The sequence below is a fragment of the Arvicola amphibius genome, chromosome 15 (assembly GCF_903992535.2).
Source record: "Arvicola amphibius chromosome 15, mArvAmp1.2, whole genome shotgun sequence".
Lineage (NCBI taxonomy): Eukaryota > Metazoa > Chordata > Mammalia > Rodentia > Cricetidae > Arvicola > Arvicola amphibius.
The window spans coordinates 15,209,323-15,222,545 of record NC_052061.1 but is presented as its reverse complement, the minus strand read 5'-3'; the positions used below and the strand labels follow the sequence as shown (position 1 = coordinate 15,222,545).

Sequence of the window (13,223 nt, the reverse complement as noted above, 5' to 3'; positions counted from 1 at the left end):
GGAAAAGTTTTACTAAAGTTCCTGTTTATTCATTTCTCCTTCCTTCCTTCTTTCCTTCCTTCCTTCCTTCCTTCCTTCCTTCCTTCCTTCCTTTTCTTAATTGTATTTGTTGGTGTAATTGTGGGATGGCCCTGTTGTTGAGGTCAAAGGACAGACAAGTTGAGAGAGTTTGTTCTCTCCTTTCTTCTTGAGTGCTGAGTGAGGACGGAGCTCAAGGGGTCAATGAGTGCAGAGTTGGAGGCAAGCACCTTAGGGGCGCCATCTCTCTGACCCACCCTTCATTATGTGTTGATGTCATGTTGTGACAATAGTAAAGCATTGCAGGCTGGATACCTAACATATCCATAATATATGTATAAAGGTAAGTTAAAATTATCAGTATATTAATAATCAGAAAGTACTTTTATTTAGAAACACTTATTTTGGAAGAGTTATGACATACCATGTAGATGACTCCCCCCCTTTCATTGTGGAAAATATTTTAGTTAAACAATGTGTCTAGACATATTTGTAGGGTGCTTTTGTTCACTAAACTTTTATTGGCTTCTCTTACAGTCCATATAGGTAGTTCAGGCTATTAAAATATGACATTAAATATTTCTCATTTGTTTTTAGCTTATTTGAAATTTGTTGTCCAAATTTGCGGATAGCAATCTTAATGTAAATATAATTTCCTCATTTAGTAGTCCTTGGAATATAGTATAGGAAGGTAAGTGAAATGTGTACCATTTCTACTTAAGACTTCTCTCAGTTGTGAGCTGCAGTTTCAAAGCACCTCTAACCTTTCAGACCAATTCTGATCTGCAGTGTAAACTGCCAACACCCCAAGTCAAGTCCCTCCAGTCCTGATAGGGATGTCTAATGGAGGGTGTGCAGGTGAGCCTGTCATACTGCACTGGATATGCAAGTCTAGGCCTCAGAACCGCTTCAGCTGTAGATACTTGTCTTGTCTGCTCTCTCAGCCCTAAGAAAATGCCATAAACTGGACTGTGAAGATGGCTCAGCAGGTAACGCAATAGCCAGGAAAGCCTGACCCTGAGTTCCCCCTCTATAGCCAACATGAACGATGTCTATGGCAAGAGGAAGGTAGACACATAGTGGCCTAAAAGCTTGCCAGCCGTCTGGCCTGCCATATGTAGCACAGCAAAGGAAACAAGAGACACCCTGGCTCACAAGGTGGAAGGAGAGCTGATTTTCCAGAGCTGTCCTCTGACCTGCACACATGCACTCACACATGCATACCTGTGCCCACACCTGCACACCTGTGCCCACACCTGCACTCACACACGTGAAAACACGTTTATGAACTGAGTGCCTACAATAGGAATTTATCTTTTCACAGTCCTGAAAACCATTTTGGAGTCAGATATCATGGGGGCCAGAGGGGTTGCTCTCTGGGGAGGGTGCTCTCAGGTCACAGGTGGCCATGCTTTTTCTGAATCTTCAGGTTGTAGACCGATCTCATTTTGCGATCACCAGCCCTATGAGATTATGACCTCATTTTACCTAACTCACTTCCCTTCAGCCTTATGCCCAAATATGGCCGTTGGCATTCGAGGTTAGGTTTCAACCTCTGAAAGGGGAGCACACCTAGGTACTCCCCTAGGTGTACTCCTAGGTATGGTCAGACTTCAGTGTCCGCAGATAAAGAGTGCTTTAGATCAAGGACGCAGAGAGACTCTGAAGGGCCCTGAGAAATGATAGCACAATGCGCAGAGAAGACTGAGGTTACAAAGGCTTTGTTTTGTGTTTGAGATTAGAGGTATTAGCTAGAGCATATCCTCAAGAGCGCTCTCATTCATTCTGTAACTATGATTTTATTTAACCCTCTGAGAAATGCCGAGTACAGGAGATTCCCTCTGTGGACGAGGACATTGAGGCAGAGAGAAGTGCCCATGGCGCTGCCGTGCTGTGGCACGTGACTGCAGCGGTGGCTGTGGTGGCTCGTTTTTCCTGTCGCGTGGTTTATGACTGCTCGACATGGAACTTTCCTCCTAGCAGCACTCTGAGGACACTTGGTCTGCATCAGTCCTTGGCACACAGGAGCTGGTCCTCTACTCAGACACGATCGCAGTGGGCAAAGATAGTATGGGAATGTTTTGTTTTGTTCGAGGAGGGTTCTTTTGGTTGTCCTGGAGCCTCCCAAGTCTTTGAGACTAAAGGTGTGTGCTCTCATACCCCTCTAACTCCAGGTCCAAGGACTCTAGCGCCCTCTTCTGGCCACAGCAGATACCCACACATGCACATACCCACACAGACACAAACATATATGGAATTTTTAAAAAACTAAATCCTTTTTTAAAATTGCTACTATTTATTTTGGAAATGCCAAGCAGGATTAGAAATCAAATGAAAACACAAGAAATAAAAATATTGATCTTTATAGTTTTAATATCAGAATTTTTTGTTTTTCAAGGTTGGAATACACACTAAATCATGGTTTATTGCTGGTATCTTTCTGCTGCTGACAATCCCTGTGTCCCTCTGGGGGATTCTGCAGCACTTAGTGCATTACACGCAACCAGAACTTCAGAAACCTATTATAAGGTCAAATCTTAATATATTTGCTACTACTAGTGTTGACGGACATAATTCATAAACATGATATTAAATGTTATTGTATGGTTTACTTTCAATAGGATTCTTTGGATGGTCCCAATATACAGTATGAATAGCGTAAGTATATTTTATTGTATTAAGAATTCCTGGGATGGAGAGATGGCTCCTCTCTGTCTGTCTGTCTGTCTCTCTCTCTATTTTTGAGATAGGGTCTCACTTTATTTCTGGCTGTCCTGGAACTCACTCTGGAGACCAGGTTGACCCTGAACTTACAGAGGGCTCCCAGTCTTTTGACAGAGGTTCCTGTCTCCCCCAGTCCTACAGCTGTTCAGTCCCAAAGAAACACACAGAACTACATTAATTATGAACTGGTTGGCCTATTATCTCGGGCTTCTTATTAACTAATTCTTATATCTTACATTAGCTCGTAATTCTTGTCTGTGTTAGCCACATGGCCCAGTACCTTCTATCAGTGAGGCAGTTTCATCTTGTTTCCTCTGCAGCTGAGTGAGGACTGCAGCCTGAATCTTTCCTCTTCCCAGAATTCTCCTGTTCTCGTCGCCCCACCTATACTTCCTGCTTTATTAAAATACAATTGACAGGGTACAGACCATTGTCCCACAGCACCAGTCTGTCTCCCTAGTGCTAGGATTAAAGGCATATACCACTGCAACTGGCTACGCTCACTTTTTTTTAATGTTGGCAAAGATGATAATGTAATGAAATATGAAGCTGTTTCAAATATTTTTAATGTGTAGCTCTTTTCCTACGATTGTCTTAAAGACATTTGTAGGCATGTTGCAGGGACGCATCTCTCACCACTACTCCTTAACCTATGCTTGGCATTAATAATAGTGACAGCCCTGGAGGTTGAGGAGATAGGGGTGCAGATAAGAGAACCTCCATGAGTTCAAGACCAGCCTGGTCTGTATAGTGAGTTCCAGAGTGCAGACCTGGGGTCAGGGGCTGTTTTACATGTTTCTGCTCCACAGTTGGCTGAACCCATAGATGCAGGTTCTCAAGGATCACTATCATGCTTTTCCGTTACTAAGTATTTTGTCACCTCACCCCCCAAAAGAGGAGAAAAGACTTTCCGCAGTGGATGTAACTGCCCTGGTGGTTAGATATAAAGAAAATGGCTTTAGCCAGGTATTGTGTGGCACACCTTTAATCCCATCCCTCAGGTGGAACTCTGTGAGTTGGAGGCCAGCCTAGTGAGTTCCAGAATATCCAGGTTACATAGACTCTGTCTGAAAAAAAAAAAAGCAAGAAAGACACACACAGGTGTCTTTAGGAACATTTTCTGTGATCATTTTTCCCTTAATTTCAGATAATTTGAGAACGCAGTTAATTAACCTTTCTTTTTATATTCCTTATTTACCACAGCACTTACCTGTTTTGTTAGCTGTATTGATGGGGCTTGTTGCACATCAAGGCATGTGTTACAGGGTTTAGGATGCAGCTCAGTGATGGAATGCACCCTTGCATTCCCTGGCCTCCTCCCCAAGTGAATCCATTCTGGATTATGTTAGTTTGCAGCAAGCATGGGACACGATCTCCAAGCTCTAGAGTTAGCTTCTGTGAGTGGGGTGAATTCACATTGTGTCGAAGACAGGTCTTTAACGTCTTGTTTTCTCGTAGTGGTTGGCTTTGAAATATCCCAAAATCACCATCTACGTGGACACCTGGAGGGAGTGCTACGAAGCTTACATATTTATAACTTCATATTCCTTAACAACTACCTAACAATCAGATTCCCCAACGTGATACTCCACCTGGAAGCCAAAGATCAGCAACAGCTTCTCCCTCTGTGCTGCTGTCCACCCTGGGCTATGGGAGAGTAAGTATGTTTGTCTTTAGTGAGCCTCCGTGTGGGCTTTCAGTATCAGTCAGCTGTTTTTACTGTTAGTTTTGTTTTCTTTTTATGATGCAAGTGATCACTCCGGTAGAAAAGTTCATCAGTGTATTGTAGGAGAAAACCTTAGAAAACATTTAGTCAGCATCCTTTTTACAGCTGGGAATAGGAGCCTCCGTGATCTTGTCTGTGATCACAAAGCTAATTGTGAACAATGTAAGAACTGTCACAAGATTTACATTCTTTTGAGAGCAGGCTGTAAAACACAATAAAATCTCCTTTGGGTTAACCAGACAGGTTTATTTTCTACCTTGTTAAGAGTTATTAGGAGCTGGGCAGTGGTGACACACACCTTTAATCCCACCACTTGGGAGGCAGAGGCAGGAGAATCTCAGTGAGTTCAAGACAGTTTGGTCTACAGAGTGAGTTTGAGGACAGCCAGGGCAACACAGAGAAACCCTCTGTCAAAAAAAAGTTTATTAGGAGCACTGTCTTTTGTTACAAGGAGCAGAGGGGTCGGGGAGACTTGTTTGTCCCGGCCCTCCGGCTAAGTTACACCTGAAATAACCACACAGAAACTATTACTGAAAACTGCTTGGCCAATAGCTCTAACTTCTTATTGGCTAACTCTTTTATTTATGTATATAATAGTCTGTCTGTGTGTATGCCTGCAGGCCAGAAGAGGGCACCAGACCCCATGGTTGTGAGCCACCATGTGGTTGCTGGGAATTGAACTCAGGACCTTTGGAAGAGCAAGCAATGCTCTTAACCTCTGAGCCATCTCTCCAGCCCCTGGCTAACTCTTACATATTAATTTAACCCATCTCCATTAATCCATGTATCACCAAGTGGCAGTGCCATACCGGAGATTCTAATCAGCGTCCATCTCAGGCAGAGGATCCATGGCTTCTCTCTGACTCTGCTTTCTTCCTCCCAGCATTCAGTTCTGTTTTCTCCATCTACCTAAGTTGCACCCTATCAACTAGGCCAAGGCATTTTCTTTATTCGTTAACCAATGAAAGCAGCACACAACACACAAACAGAAGGAACTCCTACACCGGTCTTTTACTGGTGCCACCTTTCATCCCAGCACTGAGGAGGCAGAGGGAAGCAGCTCTCTGTGAGTTTGGCCAGCATGGTCTACACAGACCGAGTCTCAAACACAGACAAAAACCATTTGATGTCCAATTATGAAGCACAATCAAACTACCTCAGAAACGCTCCCTTAAAAAAATCCAAAGTGTCAATTTATATGATTCCTCTCTTAGACCTCAAAGTTCTACAGCTCACAAAGTAAAGACAGCCACGCTGAAACAAACCAGGTCAGCTCTTTATTCTGCCCTCAAGCTGGAGCAGTTTATGGCTTAAGCTTTGTTTGTTTGCTGCTTAGAAACCGGACGAATGCAAAACCCAGTACTTAGGCTAAAAATTACTTGGGGGGGGGATGTCTGCAGATACCCAACTACCAGGTAGTTTACAGGGAAAAGGTGAGCTGGAGTCAATGTTTATCCGTCACACTTTCCAAAATCAGGCCTTGTCTTTTGGAGTTAGTGATGATTATCTAGTTTAATGATGCTGAGTTTTCATTCCTTTAAGGTAGAAGGAATAATCATATCATACATATCAAGAAGAATGATCCTCTGTCCGTGACCAGAGTCAAGAGATGATCCATAACGCTGCTGAATTAAGTGGTCTCAGAAATCTAAGTAGTGCTGCCATCATACGTCCCCTGTGTGTTCAGGGCTGAGAGCACACAGTGGTTAAGAGCACCCCGTACCCCTGCAGAGGACTCGGGTTCAGTAAAATCTAGGGCCAGTGTGGCCAGTGCCCTTTTCTGGCCACCAAACTGCACACACATTGTGCACAGGTCTGCATGCAGTAGAACATTCATATACATAAAATAAGTCTCTAAAGGAGACATATTAAGATATGGGTTTGCTTGATTAGTCATAACGTTGATTTTTGCCATTTTTAAGGGTATGTGAGTTTGTTAGTGTCTAACATGTGCATGTGGAGATGAGGAGCTTTGGGTGTCCGTGTCTTGCATTGAGGTGGGGGTCTCTTAATTGTTCAATGTACACACAAGGCTTGCTGGCCTGTGGTCTTCTCCGGACTCCATCCCACCTCTCAGCTCCCCTCAGGAGTGCTGGTTTACGTGTGTGTGCTACATGCCAGCCTTACTGGGTTCTGTGCTTCTCACTTAGGACCTTCCTCACACTTGTACAACAAGTGCTTTGCCTACTGAGCCACCTCCCTAGCCCCTAATTGCACAAAACAGCTGGTCATTTCATGACTTAGATTTGACATTTACCTCTTCTTGACATCCAGGCAAGCAGTGATTATTGCTTTCTTGGTTAAGGTTGGAGTAATTGCCGAAAAGAGCACGTGGGAATGGCAAAGTGCCGAAGCTGTGGCCACAGGCCTGCAGGTAAGTAGGGCTGTCTCTGAACTCGGGGGGTGTTACTGTTTAAGCTATTTAATGCAGTGATGCCTAGAACCTGCCAATGTGCAAACAGTGGGCAAGACTGTTAGCTTACTCTGTAGTGAGGAGCGAGAACCCGAGAGAAACGGCCCATAGGGACTGATTGGTACTGATTTTATTCCTGGTCCGCTTATGTCTGCATGGCTCCTTTCAGTGCTTGTGTAATGCATTGAGAAATTCTTGAGTGAGGGAAAGCACAAGAGACGCAAATCTTGCTTGTCATGTTATGAAGCGGGGAAAAATGTTGAAAAAGGAATATATTCTGGATTATATTTCAAATAAGTAACTTTGAAAAGTTAGCAATTTGAAAAATTAGATCGAAGCCCAAAGATGTTTGATATTTGTGTGGCTGTTGTAGGATTTCATTATCTGCATCGAAATGTTCTTCGAGGCCATTGCCCATCATTAAGCATTCTCGTATAAACCCTACATACAAGAGGCAGAGGAAGGCTCGTGCTTTGACTCCTTCCTCGCCATGTGGGATGTGTCAGACATCAGAGACGATCTTTTTGAGCAAGTGAGATGTGTCGGTAAGTAACAGCTGCTTAACTTCTGTTAGTTTAAGTGTGTATGTTGGGAAGGTAGGTTTGTGTGTGTGCACGTGGGGTCAGAGATGACCCTCAGGTGTGGTCCCTCAGGATGTTCAGCTTGGGTTTTGGAACAGGGTCTCTCGCTGTCCTGGGGCTCAGCTAGGATGGCTGACCAGAGAGCCCCAGGGATCCTATCTCTGCCTTGCTAGCATGGGGACTAGAAACATGCCCAGCTTTGTACCCGGGCTGAAGATCGAACTCAGTTCCTCATGCTTGTGTGGCACCCTGACCCAAATCTGTAAGATAAGGTCTCCAGGTTCAAAGTCATCCTTACCCCAGGGCCAGTATCAGGGCTTTAAACAGACAGTTATTCCCCCCCGAATGTAGCTGCTGTATCCAAGCTGTGTGAAGTCATGATTGACATTCCAGACGAGTAGGGCCCTCCTGACGATGCAGGCCAATATCCAGACCTGGAAGACACAGTTTCTTCACAGAACACACTCTCTGCAGACCAGCTGTCTGAAGACACCATGAATGACATCCCAGATGAGCAGAAGAAGCTCCTCGACACATCACAGACTCCTAGAGAGTTTCCACAGTTCAGAATATTGGAAAAATTTCAAAGATAGGCAAAAGCCAGATATAACTACTATATAATATACACACATATAATACTAATACATACAAATAACATGTGTTTTATGTATCACAAATAGTGTTTAAATTTCTTAGGCTTTGGCTTTCTTAAACTATTAGGGTATCATATATTCAAATAGTAGGTAACAACTTCAGCTGAGTGCTCTTGCATTTCTCAACAGGATGGACATTTGAAGATAAAAAAAATAATAAAAAATCAGTGCTTCTTACCACTGCATGAATGTAATGCTCTGGACTAAAAATGTAAATATAAAATTCAGATTAATTTAATTTAATCATAATCATGTGCCACTTAAGTTTACATAATTATACTTTAATTACATATCTTTCAATAAATCTAGTACTGTTTTCTGAAACTCTTACATGTCTTAATTTTTATTCTTTGTTTTGTTTTGTTTTCTTTTTTCATATTGAGACACGGTTTCTTTATGTATTCCTGGCTGTCTGGGAACTCCCTCTGTAGACCAGGCTGACCTTGAACTCAGAGCAGCCTGCCTGTACCTTCCAAGTGCTGGGACTAGAAACATGCACCACTACTTGGCTGTGTCTTATTCTTTAAACATAAATTCTTAATGCTTTAGCAAAAATTTCTTGATTAGAAATTCAAAATTTTTGAGCCAGACTTAATGGTATACCCAGCACTCAGGACGCAGAGGTGGCAGAACTTAATAAGTTCCAGTCCAGCCTGGTCTAGTCCAAAAATGAAAACAAATCACTGGTCAAAGAAAGAGAAAATGGAAGGACACACTGTGAATCCAAATAAATCTTATCAGAATGCCCACACTACCCATAGGAATATATAGATTCAGTACAACTGGCAGCAGAATCTTAGTGGCATTAGTCAGGTGAACAATCCTAAAACTCATGTAGAAATATTTTTTAAAAAAAGGCAAACCACTTCTGAGGAAAGTTGGACACATGGTCTATCCTGATTTGAAATACAAGCTGGGTGTCATGATTCATGTCCCTGTCGTCCCAGCATAAGAGGCTAAGACAGAAGGGTCATTTGAGCCCCAATGTTTAAGATTAGCCTGAGCAACATAGTGAGAAACACGCACATACAACATACCATATGCCTAAGAAAGAGTTGTTAAGAGAACTCAGTGGTCAAGAGCGTTGCCGGGAGAGTTGGCTCAGTGGTTAAGAACACTAGTTGCTCTCCCAGAGGACCCAGGATTGATTTCCAGTACCAACATGGTAGCTCACAACCATCTGTGACTGTAGTTCTGAAAAATTTAGTGTCTTGTTCTAACCAACTCAGGCTTAACTCTCAAGCCCTGGAGAGACTCGGGTGCCTGGTACCAGGGCTTCCACAGAGATGAAGGCAAAAGAAAAGAGAGCTCTAGGGGCAGGGTCTCATCCACAGGAAAAGGACTGGGAAAAGGAGGCTTTTGTGGCTCCGTCTGTGAGGATAGAAGAGGACAGGAAGGGATGCTATAGCACAATTGGGCCTAAGGAAGCTACCTGATAGCAGCTCCAAGTGTGTGGGGGCTGTGGTCAGGTAAAGAGGGCCAACGGTAGCCTTAAAGACCATGGCTGGGGGTACCTCCACTTCCAAGAGTACTATGGGGTGACGGGCACTCATTGATCACTTCCTCAGACCCAGGGAAACGTTACACTGACCAAAGAGGGAACTCACCCAATTGCCTCTTTTGCATGGAATGTCGAGCGATCGGTGAGCCAGAAGGTGAGACTGATGTAGATGGACTGGAGATAAGGGATAGGGTCCCAGTGAGGCTCAGACCCCAGGGAGAGAGCACAGGTACTAGGGGAGTCTATCCCAGGTTTCGGCACCAAAAAGTAGGGGAATGTGGTACAGTAGTGGTAGTGGGATATCCTGACTTAAGAGGAAGCCAGGATATACTTAGAGCCGCAATAGGACAGCTCTGGAGGGGGTTGCACCACAATAGGATAGCTCTGGGGGTGGTGGTGGGCCACAATAGGAATGGAGGGGTAGAGCTGCAAGAGGACACCTATAAAGGCTGGAGCTGCGATAGGACAGCTCAGCACTGGAGGAAAGGTGCCCTGACTATCAGGAAGCCAGGTTACCTGAAGCTGGGGTGCAGTGGGGGATGGTCTTCCTGCAGGATATAGGGATCCTGCTCCTCTCCTGGAGAGCCGCAACAGCTGAGTTCTGCTCTGCTCCCTTACAGGAGAGTCCTAGCAGAGCCGTCTGCTTCTTCTCTGGCCCAAGATGTTTCTTCTCTCTGCTAGGGGAAGCCCCCAGCAGAAATGTAGCAATCTCCTCCTTCTCCGGCCCAAGATGTTTCTTCTGCTAACTCTCTGCTAGGGGAAGTCCCCAGCAGAAATGTAGCAATCTCCTCCTGCTCCAGCGAAAAGTTGTTACTTTTCATCAATTGGTCTTGCTCAGTCCCTTTAAGGAGCATCCTAGCAAGGTTCTTCCGCTCTGCTCTGCTTTGCTGAGGGCCCCTACAGAGCGTCTCAGCAAGGTTTTTCAGCTCAGTCCCCTAAAAGACATCCCAGCCAGGTTCTTCTGCTCTGTGCTGGTGAATGAAGGTCGTCACCCAAGACTCATTTGGGATGGAGGAGTCCAGGAGAGTTGATGCCTCTGCCAGGGAGGGATTAACTGCCACTCTCAACTGAAGAGGTGGAGAGGCTTATATAGGGCTTCTTAGGGGCGGAGTTTTCCCAGGGAGAAGGGGGATTGGTTAGTTTTTCCCTGTTCAGGGATTGGTCAGTTTAGCTGGTCGGGGAAGAGATGGCTCTGACTTCATGGCCAAACTGTGTTTCTTTCACTGGTCCTTTTTAGCTTTTTGACACTAATCTTAGGACCGGGGCATATTTCTTTCACTGGCTCTGATTCTGAGAACAAAGTGTGTTTCTTTGACACTAGTTTCAGAGCAAGGGCACATGTCTTTACTCCTGGGTTCAGGGATAAAGATGTTTCTTTCCTGGCTCAGGCCTCAAGTACCGGGTGTGTTTCTTTGACTGTGGGTTTAGAGTCAGGGTGCTCAGTGATTGGTCAGTTTCCTGCCCTGGGATTGGTTGGTTCAGTTGGGCAGGGGCAGAGGTGGCTCTACCTTCATGGCCAAACTGTGTTTCTCTTACTGGTCCTTTTTAACTTTTTGATTCTAATCTTAGGACCAGGGTATATTTCTTTCACTGGCTCTGATTCTAGGGACAAAGTGTGTTTCATTGACACTAGTTTCAGAGCCAGGGCACATGTCTTTACTCCTGGGTTCAGGGATAAAGATGTTTCTTTCCTGGCCCAGGTCTCAAATCCAGGGTGTGTTTCTTTCTCTGACTCTGGGTTCAGAGTCAGGGTGCTCAGTGATTGGTCGGTTTCCTGCTCCAGTTGTCCCTGTTACCCTATCGTCTCCCTGTGTCATGAATCATTTGCCAGATACCCTAGGGCCTTTGAGATAGAAACTTGGTACTGAATTTGCCCATTCCTGCTGTTTCTACTCTATCGCTTTGACAAAGCACTGTGACCAAGGCCATTGATGGGAGAAAGCATGTTACTTAGGGGTCCACAGTTGCAGAGGGGGACAGCACATGACCATCCTGATGGGAATCTAGCAATAGGCAGACAGTCATGGCATTGGAGCTGGAGGTGATAGCTGACACTGATTCTCAAGCAACACACACACACACACACACAGAGACAGAGAGACAGACAGAGACAGAGCGGGGGGAGGATATTACTTGGAATGGGTTTGGCTTTAGAATCCTTAAAGCTCTATGACCCCCGCCCTGACCCACTGATACTTCCTCCTTCAAGGCCATACCTCCTGTTCCTTCCCAAGCAGTTTTACCTACTGGGGATACATATCCAAACATGTTCACCCATGGGGTCCATCCTCATTCAAACTAAGCCATGGAATCCATGTTCACAGTCGTCACACATAAGTTTGTCCGCTTGAGTCAGAATCTTCTCTATCTGACTAGAGTTTAGGATCCATGCACTATGAAACATCTAACTAATAATCATAAACACAGATCCATACACGGTCAACCAGTTCCAGAAGGAACCAGAAACAATGCATTTGTACATTGTAACTCACATGACCTACACTAACCAGGAAATTCTCAGCAAACAAAGCAACAGGTGTCATCTCGGTGGCAAACGAGTGACTCTGGTCCCCTTTCTAGCAGGCCTGTTCTGTCACAATGGTGGGGTATCCTGTCAAGCTTGGGGCAGGTGAGGCATATACATTACTGGCTGTCATGAAGAACTCTCTGTCATCACTTAACAATGACAAGGTATCCTCATGTAGACATGTTGATTCAGTAACTCCCCTAGCTTCAACACAGAAAGAGCAATTCTGCATGTGGAATATTCAGAGTCCTGTGTCCATTTTCTCTGAGCCAGACTCAGGAAGGGTCCACTACTCATCCTTAATACTGTGTTCCCACGACCCTGAGAGCACTGAGAGGAGAGGGCAGGACTTTTATGACACACCTGTTTAAAGCACAGCCTGTGTACCATGGACAGATTGATTCCAGATTAAACAGAGCCTTGTTAAACTATGGGGTTTATTATTGAATGCTTATTCTCAGAGTTAAAGTATTGAGTGCAGCTTCTACCAGACCTGGCAGCAATGGTACGTCCACCATTTTCCAAGTGGAGAGAGGCAGAGCCAGCAACCAGAGCAGCTGCAACCAAGCTGCTTACCATTTTAAAAGCTCTTCAAGACAGTATAGAATTGAAGATAAACACAATAAGGACAGATTCAGAGATAAAAGAACTCTAAATGAGTCACAGTGTTGGATAAATGTATGTAGGCTTGGAAGAGAGAAGAAAAAGAGTATAGAGAGGTGAAAAAGAAGTAAAAAAAGTCTTTAAAGAGACAGAGTACAACAGATCCAACGCAATGCCCAGCAAAACTCTGCACAGACCTTGAAAGAACAATACTCAACTTCATATGGAAAAGCAAAAACTCAGGATAGCCAAAACAATCCTGTACAATAAAAGAACTTCTGGAGGCATCACAATCCCTGACTTCAAACTCTACTACAGAGCTACAGTAATGAAAACAACCTGGTATTGGCAATAGAACATAAAGGAGGACCAATGGAACCAAATCGAAGACCTAGATATCAATCCACACACCTATGAACACCTGATTTTTGAAAAAGAAGCAAAAAAATATCAGGTGGAAAAAAGAAAGCATATTTA

At 44.4% G+C, this 13,223-nt stretch overlaps 1 protein-coding gene across 4 annotated transcripts in view; it reads left to right on the top strand.

Annotated features, from left to right (window-relative positions):
* The window catches only part of LOC119801630 (protein arginine N-methyltransferase 9), a 68,303-nt gene extending 60,877 nt beyond the window's left edge, over nt 1–7,426 (top strand). Inside the window, exons 13-16 of one of the 4 annotated variants that reach the window (XR_005283266.1) lie at nt 2,640–2,676; nt 4,201–4,399; nt 6,774–6,842; nt 7,255–7,426. Coding sequence is in view for 1 of the 4 variants with exons in the window: in XM_038312221.1 (XP_038168149.1) it covers nt 2,640–2,675 (36 nt within the window). In the remaining 3 variants the exon portion in view is untranslated. Of the gene's footprint in view, nt 1–2,639; nt 2,677–4,200; nt 4,646–6,742; nt 7,170–7,254 lie in introns of those variants that run through there. The other 3 variants (XR_005283265.1, XR_005283264.1, XM_038312221.1) reach the window with 3 other exon arrangements.
* Nucleotides 7,427–13,223: the final 5,797 nt, after the last annotated feature.